This window comes from Taudactylus pleione, unplaced genomic scaffold (genome assembly GCF_031769625.1).
Source record: "Taudactylus pleione unplaced genomic scaffold, aTauple2 ptg000201l, whole genome shotgun sequence".
NCBI classification, from domain to species: domain Eukaryota; kingdom Metazoa; phylum Chordata; class Amphibia; order Anura; family Myobatrachidae; genus Taudactylus; species Taudactylus pleione.
In genome coordinates, this window is record NW_028284603.1 from 17,475,143 (window position 1) to 17,498,750 (window position 23,608).

The 23,608-nt window shown below is 45.6% G+C and overlaps 1 protein-coding gene across 2 annotated transcripts in view; it reads left to right on the forward strand.

The window, feature by feature from the left end:
• The window catches only part of PREPL (prolyl endopeptidase like), a 76,184-nt gene that overhangs the window by 23,501 nt on the left and 29,075 nt on the right, over nucleotides 1-23,608 (forward strand). For both annotated transcript variants that reach the window (XM_088477270.1, XM_088477269.1), the window contains exons 6-8: nucleotides 4,878-5,001; nucleotides 7,345-7,561; nucleotides 21,731-21,916. In XM_088477270.1, the coding sequence (XP_088333396.1) occupies nucleotides 4,878-5,001; nucleotides 7,345-7,561; nucleotides 21,731-21,916 (527 nt within the window). The remainder of the gene's footprint in view (nucleotides 1-4,877; nucleotides 5,002-7,344; nucleotides 7,562-21,730; nucleotides 21,917-23,608) is intronic.

Genomic DNA, 23,608 nt, shown 5'->3' on the forward strand with positions numbered 1-23,608 from the left:
CTTTAACGATAGCCTTGCAGGTCTCTGGAATGATGACGCCCAATGACTGATGTGAGATGAGTGTCCCAAACTTCAGGTCTTCAGTGTTTATCTAATGTAAGCAAGAACTGGTTTTCAGTATTTAATAATGTAAATACACAAATACATAATCACAATAAAAACAGGAATTGTATACACTCAGTCCAAAGTGAGGTAAAAGAATCACAGCTATTATTAAAGATGTAACCAGGTTGTGAGAGGCATTCTGCAACAACACAAAAGGACATTGGGGTAGTGAAATATCACATTTCCAGTAAGGTACTTTGGGTATATTTTTTTGAGGCTGTTCCGGACGGTTCCTTTTTGAGAGTATATCTTTAATAACAGTGTATACAATTCCTGTTTTTATTGTGATTATGTATTTGTGTACTTACACTATTAAACACTGAAAACCAGTTCTTGCTTACATTGGATAAACACTGAGGACCTCTTGGATAAAAGAAACCCTTATGTGCTTCACCTTCCCATTATAATTGATGTGAGTGGGGTACATTTAACCCTGTTTCTGGTTGTATGTTGAATCCACTTGGTGTTTGAGAAGTTCCAAAGATACCTTTTTGAGATTTCCATTACACTGACCTTATGTGAGTGTGGTATGTCGTTGAATTTTAAAAGTGAAAGGATTTATCTTTCTCATAAAGAACTTGTGTGTATGAAAAAACATATATAAATTTTGAAAACAATTCTACACAGATGTGCTTTTTTGTTCCTTCTATTTTATGAACATATACTGTTGGAAGAGGAAAAACGCCTTAAAGAAAGTGACAAGCAAATGAGGACTTTCTATGAGTATATTTATGTTATTGAGCGCTTTAAGAATACTATCCACATTCTAATTGTACATGTTTATTTTTCCTGTATTTGGACAAGACGGGGTAGAGTTTTGAAGCTGCCGATATTATATTTGCACCGTATTTATTCCAATAACCCCCTTTTTTAAATCTACCCTTGTTACCGCCTGGGTTGACAAGGCTGTGGTTTGCTGGGCTGACCAGTTGATTACAGGTTTGGACTCTGGTACCTCCAGAGCAGAATTACTTCGACTAGCAGAACACATCCGTGAGTCTGCAGTTTACCTCGGAGAAGCTTCTAAAGATATCAGTCAGATCAATGCTCGCAAAGCTGCTTCTGCTATTTCGGGCCACAGAGCCATCTGCTTGCGCGCTTGGCAAGCGGACGTGGAAATCAAGCATGCGGTGGAGGGTTTACGGGGCAGGGGGGGGTGGTAAGTCTTCATTCCTCCTGTCAACAGCTCCGGCTCCCAGAAGATCTTACACTGGACCTTCGTTTCATTCCTTTTGTGCGCCACATTCCTTTCTTGGTAGAGCCAGAGGTGCTCCCATGCAAGCAAGAGGTGGCACAGTTAGAGGTCGCCCACACACTGTTGCACATCGACAGGAGCCTAAACCAGCTAAAAAAAAAAAACAGGTGGCAGGTCGGTCTTCTGTCCCACTAGGGGTCCCCTATGGTGGGAGCCTGCTTGCAGAAATTTCAACAAGTTTGGAACCAGACCTTCAGAACCGTGGATTAGTAGACTCATTTTCCTGGGCTACCGAATAGACTTCGAAGTCCCCCCTCCACCTTGGTTCTTCACTACGAGTTTGCCAATATCTGCAAACATGGCCAAGGTTCTACAGAAGGCTTTCCAGTCTCTAACAGTATCATCTGTGCTAGTTCCGGTTCCGGAGCATCAACGAGGTATGAGGTTTTACTCAAACCTGTTTGTAATGCCCAAACCGGATGGTTCGGCCATGCCCATCTTAAACCTCAAGTCCTTAAACCTATATCTGAAGATGTATAGTTTCAAAATGGAATCTCTGCAGTCTGTCATTGCGAGCTTGGAACCAGGGGAGTTCCTATTATCCCTGGATATCAAGGATGCCTATCTCCATGTTCCCATTTGGGAACCGCATCAAGCCTTCATACGGTTTGCTATACTGCAAGATCACTACCAGTTTTGAGCATTGCCGTTCGGGTTATCCTCGGCTTCACGCATTTTCACCAAACTCCATGTCAGTCATGATTGCTCTTCTTCGGTCATTGGGAGTGAACATAGTCCCTTATTTGGACGACCTATTACTCAAGGCTCCATCGGTAACCCTTTTCACAGACCATGCCTTATTGACATATCACACTCTAATCCAACACGGTTGGATAATCAACTTCAAGAAATCAAATCTCAATCTGTCCCAGAAACTCCTTTTTCTGGGCATGATCCTGGATACGGCATCACAGGGGTTTTTTTCTTCCGATAGACAAAGCCTGGGACATCCGGTTGTTCGATCAGCTGGTCCTCAGACCAAAGAAAGTGTCCCTACTTCTTTTGTCTGCGTCTCTTGGGGAAGATGAAGCTGCTTTCAAGGCACTACAGTTTGGACGGTTCCACTCCAGAGTGTTTTGGCTGGACCTGCTGTCACAAGGGTCAGGGTCTTATCTTCTTCTACATCAACAGATCCGTCTGAACCCGTGTGGCTCTCCTCTGGTGGACACAATCCAACAATCTTTTAGTGGGCTGGAGATTCGGATTGTGGGACTGGATCATCATAACAACGGATGATAGCCTTCGAGGATGGGGAGCAGTAGTCCTTGACTATCACTTTCAGGGTCGATGGTCCCCTCTGGAACAGCAGTGGCCCATAAATGTGTTGGAACTCAGAGTGATTTACAATGCTCTGATAGAAGCAACAGAGTTTCTAAAGTCTTGTCCGGTAAGAGTTCAGTCCGACAACGCGATGGCCGTCGCTTACATCAACCGACAAGGCGGGACTCGAAGTCGCATGGCCATGTGAGAAGTAACTCTGGTTCTCCAGTGGGCCGAAAATCACTCAGTAATCCTGTTGATGGTGTTCATCTCGGATGTGAACAAATGGGAAGCAGATTACCTAACTCACCAGAACATCCATCCAGGGGGATTGGAAGCTTCATACAGACGTGTTCAACGCGCTGATTTAACGATGGGGGTGTCCTCAGATGGACCTCATGGCGTCACGATTGAATCATCAGCTCCCAGTATACATGTCAAGAATTCGGGATCCGCGGGCACAGGCAGTCGACGCTCTGACAGTTCCTTGGATCTACGACTTCATTTACCTTTTTCCTCCGATTCTTCTTCTTCCTCGTCTTCTCAAAAGAATAAAACACGAGTTGGCCTCTGTCATTCTCGTGGCTCCAAACTGACCTCGGAGAAGTTGGTTCTCGGACCTTCGGTCCCTATTGGTAGACGATCCGTGGCCCCTTCCTCTGCGGCCGGATCTTCTACAGCAGGGTCCTGTCGTCCACCCCAACTTAGCGCAGCTGCGTTTAATGGGGTGGCTCTTGAAACCGATATCTTAAGACGTAGAGGTATCCCAGACTCTGTTACTCCCACCATGCTGTGTGCCAGGAAGCCAGTTTCGGCTGCACATTATCGTATCTGGCGTTCTTATATCTCGCAGTGTTCTAGTCGGGGTCTTCCGTCAAGGACTTTTTGTTTGTCCGGCTTTCTGCTTTTTCTCCATACGGGATTGGATTCTGGCCTTCGCCTTGGAACTTTAAAGGTGCAGGTCTCTGCCCTTTCCATTTTCTTTCAACGCAAATTCCTGACGTTTCTTCAGAGGGTCTTGCGTGTGCAGCCTCTTGTACCTCCGGTAGGTCCTTGGGACTTGAACTTAATGCTTCTGTTCCTTCAGTTGCCCATGTTCGAACCTTTGGAAGAGGTTGATCTTAAGTACTTGTCTTGGAAGACGATCATCCTTCTGGCTCTAGTTTTCGGCTCGTAGAGTTTCGGAATTGGGTGCTCTGTCCTATAAGCCACCTTATCTTGTGTTTCATGCTGATAGGGCGGAACTCCGGCTTTCCATATCAATCAGCCTATTGTGGTACCGTCATCGGTGGAGGACTCAGGTGGTTTTTCTACCTTGGATGTGGTTAGAGCTCTCCGCACCTATGTTGCCAGGACAGCCTCCCTCTGTAAGTTGGGGTTGTTTTATTGTCCTCTATGATGCTGTTCGGAGGGGTTGGACAGCGTCTAAGCAGACGTTGGCACGTTGGATCAGGCTGACTTTTCATAAGGCTTATGTTGGTGCCAACAGTCTGCCTTCTTCGTCCATTTCAGCTCATTCCACACGTTCTGTGGGTGCATCATGGGTGGTAGGGGTTGCCTCCACGTCACAATTGTGCCGTGCGGCCACTTGGTCTTCAGTTCGTGCTACTTCATCACGTTTTGGCCGCCTTATTCTGCAGGTTCCACAGAGTGCTCCAGCCCGTGGGGAAAACTTTGTGATGTCCCCAACGTAAGCACCTACAGCGTCCCCTAGTGGATGAAAGAGAAAATGGGATTTTGGTACTTACCGGTAAATCCTATTCTCTGATTCCACAGGGGACACCGGACGCCCACCTCTGCGCTCTTAACCTGCCTGTTCGGTTTGTTCCGTATGTTGTATGATTTGTGTGGTGTTCTCTCCTTTTTTTTTTACTCTACTTGTTCTCCATCTCCTCTTTGTCTTCATTTTCTAAACTGAGGGCTGATGGGGCATAGAGGGGGAGGAGCTTCACACTTCTAAATTATTTTAAGTGCCAGCTCCAGTTATTCACGCCTCTATACCCCAGCGTAAGGCACCTCACAGTGTCCCCTGTGGAATCAGAGAAAAGGATTTACCGGTAAGTACCAAAATCCCATTTTGGATAAAAGCTTATACTGTACCCATCAGCAACACAAAACTGATGCAGTCATTTTGTTGTCTGAATCAATATTCATGATCTATCAATAGTTACGTCACTAAGGCATGAGGCAGAAAGTTTAGGCTTCAGCCCACAAAAACCTTGACTTTTCATGTCAGTTATTTGCTTTTTGTCTGCAGAGTGGGTCACCGACAGTGTCTTGTATCACACCAAACAGGAAAACCTTCAGTGTCATTGTGTGTATGCGACAGACTTCAGTAATCCAAGAGACACTAGACTAGTGTACACAGAACAGGATGCCAGGTAAGTAAAAATAATTATTTCATCCAATCATTTATTTTTTTCTTACATGTAAAAGAGAGAAATTAGAACACCCTTTAGAGAGCTGCTACTTACGTAGAGCATAACTTTTTGTGCAAAACACATCTGAAATTATTAAAAGAAAACGGTCCATTATCCTGGTGCATCACATCTGCAATATAATCTGGGTCTAAATTATGGTAAAAACAGAAAAGATGATATTGAAATAAACTTGAAACAATAAAGTGTAAGTGTTGGTGCCTAGAAGACTTCCGGCAGCTTTCCCATGTTATCAGGCTGGATTTATTTAAATTTTTGACAAGGATCATGAGACCTAATGTATTAACATTAGTGAGAGTAGCGCCGTGAAGGCCTGATTAACTGGTGGAGATAGACGGAGGTGTCTAATGCTGGTTACACACTAAATGATGGGTACCCAGCACGATCTCGCTAACGACTGGACCCGGCATGGGTCCCGGCGTCGGCAAGTGCGTACACACTTGCCGATGTTGGGAGCGACGGCGGAGGCCATGCTGCATTCGGCACTATGGCCCCTGCTGACGATAACACACGTCGGACCGGCATGCAGGTCCGAAGGACGATGACGACATGCAGGATCGTGCATCGTCAGAAACATAGCCGGTACACAGTGGGCGATGTGGACGACATATTCAATCCACCTGATCAGACGACATATTGTCTAGTGCAGTGTGTTTCAAGCGCTGTGCCACGGCACACTAGTGTGACGTGAATGGTTCTCAAGTGTGCCGCCGGAGATTTTCCCTGCCCACCAGTGTACATCCTCGTCTCCAGTTTATCTTTATACTTTGGGCCCAGGCCATGACCTGTGTCCTGACGTAAAGAGACGCAATGGCGTGACATCATAGGACACGCATGCCGCGTTGCTTTCCCTCCCGCTTGCACAGTGCTCTCTGCTCTGCAGTGAGCGATTAAGCAGGCAGGCCCTTCCACTCTTATGCTGCAGCCACTCCCGCCGCTGAGGGCCAGGGACAACTATGATCTTTTTTTTCTCTGCTACTAAAAGATAGGGGCCAATGTGTTTTATTTTGTTCTTTGGGGGCCACTGCTTTTGTGTCTCTTTTTCTGTAGGGGCCATTGTTGTATTTCTTCTCTGGGGGCTACTGTTATTTTAGTGTTTATTTTTAATGTAGGGGCCATTGTGATTGATTTTTTTTTTCTGTAGGGGCCATTGTTGTTGTGTTTTCTCGGTGGGGTCATTGTGACTGGGCCATTGTGATTTTTTTTTTGTTTGTTTTTTTACTTATTTGAACAGAAATATTAACAAATATCAACATATATTAAATATATGTTGTTATATATTATATATTTGAAAAAAAAAATAATTCTGTGCCTTTGCAGTTTTAAAATTTTGTTTTGTGTGCCGCGAGTTAACAAAGGTTGAAAATCACTGGTCTAGTGTGTACTGGGCTTAAGAAACCGCTTGTAACAATGAGTGAGCTGCATTATGTTTCCTTTCTTAACCTACAGTAGTTCTCTGGTTAACCTATATTCATCCCTAGTCAATAACTTGTATCCAACAATAAATATCTTTATGAGAAACTACATTTGACCTAATTGTTGAAAATTCATCTAGTTTAACTATAATACTAATAGCCATTCATTTTTTTAATGAATGGAATTAAACACTTCCAGGTGGTGTCATCTAAAATCAACAGTGTTTTGGAAGTGCTTAAGGCAGAGGTTCCCAATCGCGGTCCTCAAGGCACCCGAACAGTTCAGGTTTTACAGATATCCATGGTTGAGCACAGGTGGTTAAGGTTTTAACTGTTATTAACTGTTGGGCTGCTTTGAGAACCGCGTTTGGGATCCTCTGGCCTAAGGAATTATCTTGCCTTTCCACATCTGATATGTACAGTACACTGAATGAAAAAACATAAACATACAGGCTGCACATCCTGACTTATACATTTCTTTTTATTTCAGTTGACTTTTTATCTCTGTTACATTTTGTTACCAATTTACTGTGTTATGGTGCATACACACTGTCAGATTTTTCTTCAGATCTGAACGATAACAATTTAAAAAATCGTTCATATCTGAAGGAAAATCTGACATGTCTGAACGATGCACGTTCCCGATGGTCAGATAACAATATCTGACATCTGATGTGTTTGCAGTCAGATTTGGACGATTCCATTCACTTTAATGCAGTCAAAAATCGTTCATCGTTCATAGTTCAAATCGTTGTTCAAATCTTTCAGATCTTTCAAATCGTTCATCTGATAAATCGTCATGACCGTGTGTATGCTCCATTAGTTTCCTCTTTTGTTAGGTGAGTACTAACACCTATTTTATCACTTTCAGTTTTTTTGTAGATCTTTATTGTACCAGAGGCAGGCGATTTCTTACTATCAACAGTAACAGTAAAACTACTTCTGAGGTCTGGCTTATTGACTGCAGTTCCCCTTTTAAACCTCCCACACTGGTGCATCCCCGAGTGCCAGGAGTTGTTTACCACGTGGAGCACAGTAATGGTTATCTGTATATTCTCACGACTTATGGAGAGACTGCAGGGTACAAGGTGATTTTTTTCTCGAAATGTAGATGTTTTTCATGCAAGGGAAGTATACATATTGCCATATTATAAATTATTAAAAGAAATATAATTCTAATATTCTTTATAACTCTAAATTCTATGATACTATAGATCTTGTGATAACCAAGGTTATATGTACCCTGCATGTGTAATAATAATCTTACATGCACAAAGAGCCTTTTGGGGCCTGGCATACAAAACTCTTTTGACATAACTATACTAAGAACAGCTACAGTGCAAATGACACAATAGCCGTGTCCTTCAGTAGCTGACTATGCTGCTTCGATGTCTCATTTATAAGCTATGCTGCCTCTGAAAAAATAAATATGTATATATGTATAATAAGTATATGCAACAGTCAGCACACACTGTAGCAAGCCCTCATGCTTTGCCCAGGGTGACAATCCATTGGTTCCCAGCAGGCATCAAATCCATATTTAATAGTTGCAATAAGCAGGATTCACTCACCAGGGCTTCTCTTTATAATGCAAAAATAGACCTACTTTATTTGTCTACGTCATTGGTGCAGTAGTTGAGATTTCGACCACAAGAATGCGGCCTTTCTCAAGACACCACCAGTGAGCAATACAGGACAGACACACAATTCTAACTCCCACAGAGCCCCCTGATATACCACCATCAATTAGCCAATAAACTAGCTCCTCCCATGGACTCCCTGCGGGACCAGAAGCAACATACAGAATGAAGATACCCTTTTGATTGGCATTAATACCCCATCTATACCTTACCCATCAATAACCACAGTGCACTCAGGGTATAGCGATCCATTCACTGGAACCTGGTGGGACTACAAGCTCCACAAACCGGGCAAAACAACAGCTTGAGCCCATACTTCCGCTATGCGTTCCACGCAACCAGAAGTCAGGCAGCCTGTGTTCCATCAGCGCCCAATCACACATAACTTCCGTGGCGCATTGCAGTGCCCCTGGGAAAAGGAACCACATCAACTAGGGTCCTACACTGCTTCTAGCCAGCGAACAACAATGATAATAGCACCACAACTAAAAAAAATGTCAATAAGGATATAGCCATAATATGGCAGTCAGGCATTGAACAGGCCAGTGCACAAACCTCTCTAATACATCAGTGGTATATTGGCCAACTCCAGGGGTAGAATTATGATAAAACCATATATGAAACAAAATAAACATTAAGTGAATCCCAACATAAACATATAAATATCCTAATGAGCTTCCTGGAAAAAAAAAATATATATCATGAAAAACATGAAGAAAACATAATAAAAAATGTCTTCAATACTTATAATGTTATGCAGGATTTTTAGGGCATCCACTCATTATAAAAAGTGGTGCAGATGATTGTATTCATTTAGCCCCCATGGGGCCGCCGTGTCCAGCTGATGTATCCATTTGGATTCCTTTCTTAACAACATAAGGTCCCTGTCACCTAGGGGGAGGGATCCAATCAATCATATATTTTAATGTGGACATTTGATGTCCTTTTTGTAGGAAATGAGCCGCCACAGGCTTATCAGTGGTGCCTTTTTCATAAGCAAGTCTAATATCTGACCTATGCTGGGTCATGCGTTCATGTAAAGTCCTAATCATCTTTCCAACATACATTAGCCCACAAGGGCATATCAAAATATATACAGTGCATTCGGAAAGTATTCACAACCCTTCACTTTTTCCACATTTTGTTATGTTACAGGCTTATTCCATAATAGAATAAATTAATTTTTGTCCTCAAAATTCTACACACAGTACCCCATAATGACAACGTGTAAAAAGTTTTTTTTTGCTAATTTAATAAAATGAAAACAAAAACTAAGAAATCACACGTACATAAGTATTCACAACCTTTGCTCAATACTTTGTTGATGCACCTTTAGCAGCAATTACAGCCTCAAGTCTTTTTGAATATGAAGCCACAAGCTTGGCACACCTATCTTTGGGCAGTTTCACCCATTCCTCTTTGCAGCACCTCTTAAGCTCCATCAGGTTGGATGGGAAGCGTCGGTGCACAGCCGTTTTCAGATTTCTCCAGAGATGTTCAATCTGATTCAAGTCTGGGCTCTGGCTGGGCCACTCCAAGGACATTCACAGAATTATCCTGAAGCCACTCCTTTGATATCCTGGCTGCGTGCTTAGGGTCGTTGTCCTGCTGAAAGATGAACCATCGCCCCAGTCTGAGGTCAAGAGCGCTCTGGAGCAAGTTTTCATCCAGGATGTCTCTGTACATTGCTGCATTCATCTTTCCCTCTATCCTGGCTAGTCTCCCAGTTGCTGCTGCTGAAAAACATCCCCACAGCATGATGCTGCCACCACCATGCTTCACTGTAGGGATGGCATTGGTCTGGTGATGAGCGGTGCCTGGTTTGCTACAAAGTTAACGCCTGGCATTCACACCAAAGAGTTCAATCTTTGTCTCATCAGACGAGAGAGTCCTTCAGGTGCATTATTGCAAACTCCAGGTGGGCTGCCATGTGCTTTTTACTAAGGAGTTGTCTTCCGTCTGGCCGTTCTACCATACAGGCCTGATTGGTGGATTGCTGCAGAGATGGTTGTCCTTCTGGAAGGTTCTCCCCTCTCCACAGAGGAATGCTGTAACTCTGACAGAGTGGCCATTGGGTTCTTGGTCACCTCCCTGACTAGGGCCCTGGTTCCGAACTTCTTCCATTTACGGATGATGGAGGCCACTATGCTCATTGGGACCTTCAAAGCAGCAGGTATTTTTCTGTACCCATCCCCCGGATTTGTGCCTCGAGACAATCCTGTCTCGGAGGTCTACAGACAATTCCTTGGACTTCATGCTTGGTTTGTGCTCTGACATGCACTGTCAAGTGTGGGACCTTATATAGACAGGTGTATGCCTTTCAAAATCATGTCCAATCAACTGAATTTACTACAGGTGGACTCCAATTAAGCTGTAGGGACATCTCAGGGATGATCAGTGGAAACAGGATGCACTTGAGCTCAATTTTGAGCTTAATGGCAAAGGCTGTGCATACTTATGTACATGTGATTTCTTAGTTGTTGTTTTTTTAATTAAACTTGCAAAAATCTCAAAAAACCTTTTTACATGTTGTCATTATGGGGTATTGTGTGTAGAATTTTGAGGACAAATATGAATTTATTCCATTTTGGAAGAGGGCTGTAACATAACAAAATGTGGAAAAAGTGAAGCGCTGTGAATACTTTCCAGATGCAATGTAGGTCCAATCCCAAGCACCCAGAGTGATCACTCCAGCGGAAATTCAGCATGAACTCCAATACTCAGAGAGGACCCTCAGGAAAACTACCACCATCAATGGTAGTAGCGATAGTATAGACAGCAAGAGAGTCTTGGAGACGGGTAGTAGCCTCACTGCATAGTAATACAGTGCGAAATGTAAATGGGAATATTCCACTTGAACCGCAATGAGCAGGCAAGTTGAACTCAGAAGACTTGGCACTTGAAGCACTATAATACTCTCTAGGATAAACAGGATACTTCAGACTAGTGCACATGCTAGATCAAGATTGTAGCAAACAGGCTGAACCGGACTGGATTCGGAATACAAGACACAGGCAATGAATATACCGGCTGATCCGGATTGAGACAGAAGCTTGAACCAGAATGGGACCAGAGGTGAATAGCATCTTAGCCGTAATGAAACTGGAGCTTGAATTGGACTGGGACCAAAGATGAACAGCAGCTTGAACTGGACTGGGACCGGAGATAAAACGTAACTTGATCCAAACTGGGACCGTAGGAGAAGCAGCAAGTTGAACACAGAGGAGCAGACTGGATACAGATAACAGTGCAATGCTGCAAGGTAACTGGAGCAGAGTCAGCAGCAGCAGCGACTTGAAGGAGTCCAACTCCCAGGAACACAGGTTTATGCAGCAGATCAGAGTTCAGGAAATACACACTGGTGAGTGATTGAGTGAGCACACAAAGAACTATTGTTCCACATTGTTACGTTGTGCTTGCGGAAGGTGCAGCTTTAAATAGTGCGCTCTTGCAAGGGATAGGAGGGGGCAGTCATGTGAGAGCAGCAGACAGGCAGTGACTGGATTCCAGTGCTCAGCTGATCAGAACCAACATGACTGTGACCATGGCCCTTCAGAATGTAATGACAACGCTCTGGGACAGAGTGGCCCACCTTAATGAAGCACCACCAGACTGGGCATGTATGACTAAGACCTGGCTTTGTGACACAGAGGTTACTATACGCAGTACATACTGTACGTCTGACTGGCGTAAAGCACACCACGTTCGGCTTCTGTAGCAGTGAAAGCTCTTTCTCAAGATGCAAATCGCACTTCCTCATCTGACAGTCTGAAGGATGAATCTGTTTGCTGGATGCCAGGAAAATGCTTACTGCCAACTGATAAGTTTGGTGGAGGAAGAATAATGGCCTGGGATTGTTTCTCATGGTTGGCCTGTGCCCCTTAGTTCTAGTGACTGCGACTTCAACCAGTAGCTGCAACAGCTTCGTACCTCCCAGAGGTGATCTTATGGTGAGAGGCAGGAAGGAGTGCTGTTAACACCTTTTAATGCTAATTTATTATCTTTAACGGGGATAGAGCAACCAAGTAGCATAAGTACAAATGGATGCAGACAATTCCAGAATGTAAAATGCATAATTATAATGTACAGTTGAAAAAATTTATATAGAGAAAACCAAAGGGAGAGGTGTCCTGCACGCAAATGCTTACGATGTAGAGGGGGCAGGGGTGGACACAAAGGTAGGGCATAGGCTGGAGAGTTAGGAGGTGGGGTGGTAAACATGAAGAAAAAAATAGTTTAAATGGGATTTTGAAAGGTTGGATGTAAGTCAACTAATGCTACAGGATATGACAATGTTCTAGGGAACTGAATGCTACCATCTCTGTGGTAAAGTTTGGGAAAGCCCCTTTCCTGTTCCTGCATGGCAATGCATCGGGGGGTGCACTAAGCGAGGTCCATCGAAATATGGTTTGGTATGGAAAAAATTGGAACTAACTCCGTGCAAGTGGATGGAAGTTTCAATTCTTTTTAATGTGTGAATTGACTCATAGGTTTTTGCTAAATTCTTCTACATTTCAATTACATGGGCTGTGTATCATCAGGAATCCAGAATACAGCAATCACTCACAAACCTGTATATGAATTATTAGAAATAAGTGTGCTGTGACTTGATTACTGATGATGTCAGTTTGGCGCATTTGTGACCGTGAATTCTTTAATGAATAATTCATAACCTATCGCTGAGTGCAACCCTTCCGTACTCCTTCAAATGAGGGAGATCAATATGTGAGAATTTTATTAGTAGGGTAGTGTTTTGATTAAGGATTAACATTCAGTGTTTCTTATCCCTTTGCTTCCATTAGTTATGGGCATTATTATTGTATATTGTTTATTAACAGTCTGTATACATTGAGCATAGGGTGCAGACTCTGAATCTGTGTACCTAAAATTTACTGCCAAAGCTCAAGCTCCTTTCCCTTCATACCCATACTAGCTGATGTACCCGGGTAGACCTTAGATATTTCCATTGCCTTCATCCCATCTCATCCTAACTTAATTTTATATGTTTAGTTAATTTTATACCTCTGGGGTAGTCACTTTTACTCCACTATTTGAATATTTTGGACTACACCGCAGCCTCACCTCTGGAGAAACCACTCATCCCAGACAATGAGCTTGACGGTCCCACAACACGTGGGCCGTGTTGCTTTGTCACCCAATCACCTCTGTCAAGAGAAATCATTTTACCCCTTTCTACTTCAGGGTCCATGGGGTAGCCACAGGATACCTTGGGGTATAGGCGATGGCGGCAGACATCTGGCACCTCAGAGTTAAAGTTTTCAGCCTCCCAGGATGCACTGGGGTCCCTCTCCTATACCCCACCCCCGAGCCAAGGAAAATCAGTTTCATAGTTGCCCGGAGTCAAATCACCATATTCAGAGGGGGCTGTTACAGCCCCTGAAGTTTATTTTCAAGCAGCTTTGCTGCACAAGATGAGCCGTACAGCATAGACAGTCAACCAGATGTCTATGCTGTCGCTCCTTCACCCCACCAGACCAGAACGCCGGTACTGATCCGGGGATGCTGGTGGGTGGCTGGGGCCGCAGCTAGTGGTGACCCCGGAATATCCCTGACTGTGCCCGGATTGAAGGGGTCAGGTAAGCGTCGGGGTCCTGCGGAGAGTACCCTCCGATTCACAGTCATTTGGTCCTCAGGCAGGGGGACAGGCTGCGCGTTGAGCCAGGTACTGATTCTGCGCTTTTCACTAGACCACCAGGGACAGCGGGCGGCAGCAGTGTGGATATGCTCCAGCGTCCCAGGGGTTAATAGCATGCAAGGGGAGGCGCGCCTTCCCTGTCTCAGAGCCGGCGCCTCCCCCACTGCACAGTGCTTTTCCACAGCGGTCTGGTGAGCTGTGTCAGCGCTCCTCCCCCAGGCCCGCCTCCTCTCAGCTCCTCGGCGGCCATTTTCTAGAAAGTGTGCAAATGCTGTTGGAGTTTGATACAGGTGGCATCGCGGTCCGGGTCCCACCGCATACCTCTCCTCCGATAAGGTCAGAGTGTGCAGCACTGTTTCCTACCAGCCTCTGGTCTGTGTAGTTGATCACGTAGTTGATCACAGTGCTTGTAGTGCAGGTTATTTAATTATTTCTGCGTTGTATGTGACTATCTGCTAGCGCTGTCTGACTGTACTTTCACTTCTGACTGTCAGCCATTTTACTATCCCTGTTCTTCCTCTGCTAAAGCCCTTGCGGTGCGGTGTTGCAGGGTGTTCGTTGCCTCACAGTAAACAAAGTGTTTATCTGTGTTGGGAGTCACATACGCTCCGTTTACACTCATCATGTCTGGAGTGAACGTGAATATCCTCTACAGCTAAAATCTACCACATGTAATGTACTGTTAGCGGAGGGAGATGTGAACACTGATTGTTTTATGCAGGGCATGTTATCTTATATCACGCCCGATTACTGTCACTGCGCCTGTGCAGGAACCGCCCTGGGCTTGTTTTGCTAAGGCACTTAGAACCCTTGTGGGCCAGTTGGCGACGCCCCCTGCGTTTCCCCAGATGGGGTTATCGCAGCAGACGGTAGTCTCATCACCCATGCAGGGGTCCCCCAGGCAGTTGATGATACCTCAGGGTCTCCCGGTTTCGCCCCCCAGGTCTTGCAGGAGCCTGTGTGGGTGAAATCATTGTCCACTATGATACAGCACCTGACAGACATTTTACAGGGGGAGTCACCATTGCGGCCTTCTAAGCGGCCTTTATTGTCTAAGACGGCTCAGTATGATGATGATGCCATGACGTCTGCTGACGGCGAAATTATTGACTTTTCAGACCAAGAGCCCCTTCGTGAAAAGGATGCGGAGTCTAAATCTAAAGTCTATATACCCGGCCTTATTCGGGCAGTCCATGCGGCCTTGGTGATTGAGGAGGAGGATCCCCCTGTGCCAAATCTAAATACGCCATCTTTAAGGATGTTAAGGGAGATGCCACTGTATTTCCTCTATCTGGTCAGTTAGTGGATCATTTAGAGGAGGCGTGTGGAAAAATCCGGGTAAGCGGTTCCAGCCTAAAAAATGCTTGGGCTTTGCGTACTCGTTTGCGGATAATTATTTTTCAAAATGGGAAACGCCTCCACAGGTGGATTCTCATGTCACACGCCTAGTGAGGAGTGCTACATTGCCCATGCCCTCCATGTACTTCTTAAAAGATGTTACGGATCGCAAGGTGGAAATATGCCTAAAATCCATTTATTCCCTTGCTGGAGGGGCTTCCAGACCAGCCATGGACCAGTGGGCGGATACATTGGAGCGTCTCTGGACAATGACTCTTTCCCTGAACAGGTGGAGTTAGTGGGCAATCTCAGAGACAGCCACGTACATCAATGAGGCAGCCTTAGATACAGGTCTCCTCACTTCCAGAATCTCCTCGGCAGCAGTAGCGGACGCAGATTCCAAGAAGGGATTGGAATGCTTGCCCTTTAGTGGACAGGTCCTATTTGGTCCTGACCTGGACAAAATTGTGGCCACACTGGCAGCAGCTATTTATGCATGTTTGCCATCGGCTACAGTCCCATCAGGGTCTGGTACTTCGGCCTTATAGTGCCCAGGTTAAGTCCAAGATCCAGTCTTTTCCCAGACAGTTGGGTAACAGGAAATCAGCCAAGCAGGCTTGGAGTACAAGACGTCCTACTCCCAAGTCGGACGATAAGCCTTCAGCCTGATGGGACATGCCTCCCTTTGTGGGACCCCAGAGTGGGAGGCCGCCTACTTCAGTTCGCCCAGTGCTGGTACCTGACTACCAAGGACACTTGGGTACACAAGGTGGTCTCTCAGGGGTATGCCCTCTCCTTCCGGCGAAGCCTTCCCAGCCGGTTTTTCACCACAGGCCTTCCGTCAGATCAGGACAAGGCCCTGGAACTCCAAAAGGTGTTGCACTCTATGCTCCAGGCTGGAGTTATTGTGCCTGTTCAGTTATCCCAGAGGGGCACAGGTTTCTATTCCAATCTCTTTCTGGTGCAGAAACCCAATGGATCCTTACTGACCCATCCTCAACCTCAAATCCCTCAAGTCCTTGAGGGTTCCTCGGTTCAGGGTGGAGACCCTGCATTCCATTATTCTGGCAATATAGCCTGGGGATTTCATGGTGTCATTGGACATTCAGGATGCCTACCCGCATGTTCCTATTATCTTAGCACAGTAGAAATTCCTCAGGTTTGCAGTGCTCGACCAACAGTTCCAGTTCCAGGCACTGCCCTTTGGTCTGGCCACAGCGCCTCGAGTCTTTACCAAAATCATGGCGGTCATGGCAGCCCACCTGCGGATGCAGGGAGACCGCTTGTTGCCTTGTCTGGACGATCTTCTGTTAGCAGGGTCTCCAGAGATCCTCCAGCGCCATCTGCAACTGACAATATCTGTGTTGCAGAATCATGGCTGGTTAATAAACTGGAAGAAATCCACCCTGGTTCCCTCGCAGAGGATGCTCCATCTCGGGGTCCTGTTGGACGCTAAACAACAGAGGATCTTTTTGACGAAGGAAAAGATCTCTGCATTATAGGCAAGGGTACGCAGTTGACTTCAGAGCCGCCGAGTGTCTATTCACTCGGCGTTGAGGTTACTTGGCTCCATGGTGTCACTGTTCGACATAGTGGAATATGCCCAGTTTCACTCCAGACCTCTGCAGAAATTGATCCTCTCCAGATGGATAAAGACACAGACCATGGTGCTTTCTCTGTAGGTACGTCTGTCTCTCGTCTGGTGGCTGCAGACGACTCACCTGAACAAGGGACGCCCCTTTTGGGTGGCAAACTGGGTCCTTCTGACAACGGACGCTAGTCTCCGAGGCTGGGGAGCAGTGACTGGTCCACACTTGTTCCAGGGCAGGTGGACTCCAGCAGAATCTGCGCTTCCAATAAACCTCTTGGAACTTCGGGCGGTATTCAAAGCTCTCCAGCAAGCAAAACATGTTCTCCACGGAAAGCTCGTGCAGGTACAATCAGACAACGCCACCACGGTGGCTTACGTAAACCGCCAAGGAGGAACCAGAAGTCAGGCGGCACTGACAGATGTGTCCCGTATCCCGACTTGGGTGGTGTTCATACTTGGAGTCCACAACTGGGAAGCAGACTTTCTCAGCCGTAAAGACGTGCATCCAGGAGAATGGTCTCTTCACCAGGATATGTTTCAACTCCTGGTGAACAAGTAGGGCTTTCAGAGATGGACCTCATGACCTCCCGACACAACAACAAGCTACCTGTGTACGGGTCAAGAACAAGAGACACGGAGGCTCTTCTGGTGGACGCTCTGTCGTTCCGGTGGACCTTCCAGTTTGCGTACCTCTTCCCTCCGTTCTCCCTTCTTCCTCGAGTGGTTCGAAAATTCAAGCAAGAAGGCGGCATGCTCCTATTGATAGCTCCAGCATGGCCTAGACATCACTGGTACTCAGATCTTCGGAGTCTCTCTGTAGACACTCCGATGCTGTTGCCTCAACGTCCGGACCTGTTGTCTCAGGGTCCTTGCCATTACCCGGAGTCATCTGTCTTTGACGGCGTGGCTGTTGAGACAGCCGTCTTAAGGTCCAGGGGTTTTTCCAGCTTTGTAGTTAACACCATGCTAAGAGCTCGGAAGCCTGCGTCTGCAAGTATTTACCTCCAGAGTATGGCATACTTTCTTTGAATGGTGTCACCCTAGAGGCTATGATCCTCAGGTGTTCATGATATCCAGGCTTTCCTGCAGGCGGGCTTAGAAAAGGGTCTTCGCCTTGCTTCTCTGAAGGTGCAAGTTTCTGCCCTGTCAGTGTGGTTTCAGCGTAGGATTGCTACTCTTCCTGATGTCCGCACCTTTCTGCAAGGTGTACTTCGTATTCAGCCTCCCTTCGTTCCTCCAGTGGCTCCTTGGGATTTGGCTGTTGTCCTGAGGGCTCTCCAAGGACCACTATTTGAACCACTGGGCTCAGTGGATTTAAAATGGTTTACAGCTAAGACTGTGATTCTTCTGGCCATTGCTTCAGCCAGAAGAGTCTCAGAATTGGGGGCTCTCTCATGTCGACCTCCCTTTCAAATTTTTCATAGGAACAGGTTTTTGCTTTGCCCTGGTTTCCTACCTAAGGTGGTATCTAGTTTCCACATTAATGAGGAAATCATTGTGCCGGCCTTTAATTCTCCAGACCTCTTGGCTGGTGAGGCCTCCTTGGATGTGATACGTGCTCTAAGGATTTATGTTGACCGTACCAATTCATTTAGGAAGTCGGATCTTTGTTTGTCCTCTATGGCTTCCTGTAAGAAGGGTTGGCCTGCCACTAAGCAAACTTTGGCAGGATGGCTTCGCATGGCAATTTCTGAGGCTTACATTCATGAAGGCCTTCCTGTTCCATCCTCAGTTAAAGCTCATTCCACTAGGTCTGTGGGTCCTTTGTGGGCAGCTCGCCATGGTGCCTCTGCTGTTCAGCTTTGCAAGGCAGCCACGTGGTCTTCTGTCCATACCTTTTGTGAGGTTCTATGCATTTGACCCCTTCACCTCTCAGGATGCTTCCTTCGGGTGGCGGATTCTCCTTTCAGCACAGTAGCGTCCCCCACCCTTAAAGGATACTGCTTTGGGACATCCCCAAGGTATCATGTGGATACCCTATGGACCCTGAAGTAGAAAATATGGAATATGGTAAGAACTTACCCTTGTTATCTCTATTTCTATGTAGTTCATAGGGTTCCACAGGACTCCCGTCCTGTCGCACCTGTACTGCAGATGGGCTTTGCTCTGGTCACCGTTTTTTCCGTCTCCTTCTGGTGAGAATGTGATTCTTGTGTGTTCCGGAACTTTCTTCTCTCTTTCTTCTCCAGCCTATGGCTTGTTACATTACTGATAAGTTGAATTACGAGGTGGGCCGCGCTTCTAGTTGTGGTGATAGGTTGGGTTGGGGTCCTATGTGTCGGGATCAGGGTTGGGGGGGGTGGGATATGTAGTTAGTAGGTGCTGCAGCGTACAGCAGGAGTACCAAAGCCTGCTAATGGGTATGGTAACAATAGAGGGGGGTGTACGCGTGCTCCTGTGTGACTGCAGATGGTGGTGGGGCAGGGGATGTGTGGGGGGTAAGGGGGGAGGAGTGTTAATGGGGCGGCGGGACAGTGGTGCTATGGTGTTGTGTGAGATGGGATGGGAAAAAAGGGGGGGGAGAACATCTTCATTACACCCCGGTTGCCACAAGTCTGTCGTCCATAGGTCCAGCAAGGGAACGTACAGGAGTTAGGACCGCACGCCAAAGGAGCCCCCTGAAAGGTTCAACCTACCTCCCAACCGTGAGCTGTACCAAGACAACACCCCCATCCACAAGTACTGTACTTACTTACAGAGCCGCCTAGGGAAGCACTGCCTACCCAATAAATAGGTTGGACCACACAGACCCATTGTCAGTGTCTCTTTTTTCCCATCCCATCTCACACAACACCATAGCACCACTGTCCCGCCCCCTACATTAATACCCCTCCCCCCTTCCCCCCCACCCTCCACACATCCCCTGCCCTCCACCCCCCCCACCATCTGCAGTCGCACAGGAGCGTGGGTACACCCCCTTCTATTGTTACATAACTGATTTGCCTTGGCTCGGGGGCGGGGTATAAGAGAGGGACCCCGCGCATCCTGGGAGGCTGAAAAGTTTAACTCTGAGGTGTCTGATGTCTGCCACCATCACCTATACCCCAAGGTATCCTGTGGAACCCTATGGACTTCGTAGAAATAGAGATAACAAGGGTAAGTTCTTACCATATCTCATATTTTTCACCCCCTTAGGAGTCGAATTTTGAAAAATCCCTTCTTAGTGGATGCTTATGTCATGGAAGAAATATACTCCCCGAATTCCATATTTCTCGGTACAGGGGTTTAGGCTGGGCGTTGATGAGTAAGTCGGTCAGGAAATTGCACAGGGAGAGGTAACATTTTACCCCTTTTCACCCCCTTAAGAGTTGAATTTCTTAAAATTCTTGCTATATGTGTATTTTACTTCTTACTCCCCGAATTACATGTTTCTAGGTCCAGTGGTTTGGGCTGGGCATGGATGAGTCAGTCAAGATCAAATAGGGAAGCCACACCAACTGCCATACAAATGCTGCCAAACCCTGGAGATGCCACTCATCCCAGACAATGAGCTTACAGTCCCGCAGCACTTGAGCCATGTTGCTTTGTCACCCATTCACCTCAGTCAAGAGGAAACATTTTACCCCTTTTCACCTTCCTAGTAGTCGAATTTAGAACAATACCAGGCTTAGTAGGTGCTTACCTCATGGAAGGCATATACTCCCAGAATTTCATGTTTCTCGGTTCAGGGGTTTGGGCTGGGTGTTGATGAGTCAGTCATAACATTGCGCAGGGAAAGGACACATTTTACCCCTTTTTACCCCCTTAGGAGTTGAATTTCGAAAAATCCCTTCTTAGTGGCTGCTTACGTCATGGAAGGAATATACTCCCCGAATTTCATGTTTCTAGGTCCAGACGTTGAGGAGTCAGTCAGTCGGGATATTAGTTTTTATATATACTTGTATAGATTGACTGTCAGTACTGTAAGTGCCTGTTGCAGCTGGGCGCTTGCTCTCTGGCTGAATATAGTAAACACTTTATTTTATTTAATTCATATCACTTCTACTTTATAACATCCCGCAATCGTATGTTCCGGATCAGCACCTCTTCCGGCCTACACCATGGGTGACTGGAAACTCGGCGCCTTCAGCCACCGGCCCATACAGAAGAATGTCAGCGTATCCATCCTTGAACTGAACAAACCTGAAAGCACAAGTCAGCCTGCAAAAAACAGCAGGAGAAATTTTCAGACCTTAATACAATAGAAACGTTGTGGCATGACATGAAGCTGGTGTTCAGGGAAAAAAAAAAAAAGAAAAAGAATGGGCCAGAATTCCTCCAGACAATATGTGGGACTGCTCAACAATTTCTGTAAACGTTTGACTTCTCATTTATGCTCAAGGCAGAACACAGTCCTAGAGGTCCATATATACATTCATGCAAATTCATTTAATGTAGGATCATTTTGATCAATAAATAAGTGAAAGAGTGTATCCTTGCTTACTGTGAGTGCAGGCCTCGCCGATAATTGTCCGGTGCCGTCACCTGTCCCCACTGGCTGTGTGGAACAATTCCATACAATGTAATAGATAGCAACAACCCGGAAATAAAGACAGGACGCTGTGGCTCAAAGTGACCCACAAAGTGACATTTTCAGCTGGCAAAATGACTGGAAGCAGTAATAAACTGAGGCTGGGTCCCACTGATATTTCATGATTTGTTTATTTAAAACATTTTTGCATCAAGGCCAATAGCTTCCAGTCAATGTGAAATTTTGACCAGTGTTTTTTTTTTATTGTCACTGGTTTTATATTTATGTAATGAGAGGAGATATCTATACATTGCTGACAAGATTGTAAGCTCCTAAGAGCAGGGTCCTCCTCCCCGCTGTCTCACAGCCTTCTCTATGACAGCCTTCACCTTCAGAGCTGTATTGTGTATGGAGAATTGTGTTGCTAATTGTTACTTGTGCTCTGTTTATATTTTGGTTACTGTATTGTAATGTAATGTTCTGTGTACCCTTTACTGCATGTACGGCGCTGCGGACCACTTGTGGTGCCCTATAAATAAAATTTAATAATAATGATGTTCCTGCCAATTCTCTCTGGTGCAGTTAATGAAGGCTCCTATAAACAGTGGTGTACTTCAGTGGAAACCTATTTATCAGCTGCAAGCAGAGTCCCGACTGCTGGACATGGAGATGTTAAAGGATCACTGTGTAATATTTTTGAAACACCACAATGAGCTGTGTATGGACGTGACTTCCCTCTCCAGCGAGTCTGTTATCCACTCTGTGAAGGTACGTTTCTGTTCTCTGCCACAAATCATACCCAATATGCAATGCGTTACTCCGTCACTGTTGTATTACAGATCATCCTCGTAGTCTGTACTATTTATTTAATGTTGATGCACTTGTTCTCTATTTCTGCATTTTAGCACAGTTGTAGGTAACCTGTGGCTTTCTACCAACTATGGAACTACAAGTGCCAGCATGCCCTCTCAGCCAAAACCTCATGTTTAGCTATTGTGCTCTTGAAAGTCACAATACTGCTAGCAGCTGTAATCATTTTCTGTTTTTCTTAGTTTTCATTTTATTTTATTCAGTTTTATTTTTCTGCTTGGTGTACTCACCGTGGTACAGTGCTTGATGTATGCATTTTTGTTGTTGCTACTGACAGAATACAGAAGCCAATTAATAGAATACCTTTATGGTGTTGGCTGCAAGAGTGATATGTTTTCCAATTACATTGACAATGTTGTGTCAGGAACACAAATGATCTGTCATCGTATTTACACCAGATTACATCAGGCTGAACCTTTTGTCTGACTTCCAGACATCAGTATGATAGGTGGTCAAGTAACCTAGAACTTTGGCTGCTTTCTGCATTCACTGTTTTGCCAACATCTTATTGTGTGATATCGGTTATTCAGTGAGGTCCATGACGTATCAATTCCTCAATGGGAATCGTCTTTGAAATAACAAACGACAGAGAATGAGTATGGTCCTTTCACAAATATTACCATATACCACCTTAGTTATTTTTCTTTTTCACCTCTATGGTGGCAAGGGCAAATTGTTGAAGTTGGAGCCTGCCAGTTACCTGCGATGCGACCTTCCTGATAGCATTCCAGCCGTCCTGATGGCAGTCTGACAGCACCTCGCAGAAATTGTTGAGAATTGCAAGGACATGTGGCAATCACTTGTACTTTTTAATAAACCGATAAAGGGTCTTTGTTCACTGATTACCTGTTTGTCTTGGGGTGCATTGACCCAGACCAGCCTATGTGGCAGCGGAATGCGCCCCTTTCGGCGTGCAGAGTCTCCGTAGCATGTATCTTCCTAAGTGGACATGCCCATGGCCCCTCTCCAGCAATGGGGCCCACCAAATGTCTTGGTGGTTCTGGTCACGCATTACATCACCAGTACTCAAATCCATTTCCAGTAACTGTGACTGCCCTCAGGTTGGGTAGCAGAGCACATTTAGGTAGTTTCAGTTGTGTACTAGCCTCTACTACTTCCTGGAGTTTCCATGTAAGTTTCCAAGTATATTTAGAACAGAGATACGCTTAATGCTACTAGTGTTTCTGTGATCAGAGTTCTGAAAGTGCCCATATCCTACCAACATTTGCATCGAGCTTTCAGTTTTGAGGTGGCAGACACTGAACAGTCACTAGGGGATAGGGGAGCTGTACATGCAGCGGGGGATCACTGCACAAGAGACTAGTGGGTTGTGTATGCATTGGAGGGGATCTCTGCAATGTCTGTTCCATTGCTCAGAAAATACACACACACATGTATAGAATACACGCCCTCATTGTGGAGAAAACGAAGACCTGCCCCGGGCTCAGCGAATACAGTGATGCACTGTGCTCAATAAAATTCCATTTATAGTATCTACCTTGTGGGGAGATGTATCTGATGTTTGTGATGAGGACAGTTGAAGAACTTGACCATAGTAATTATTCAGCTTCATTGTATAGAATGTGCTGG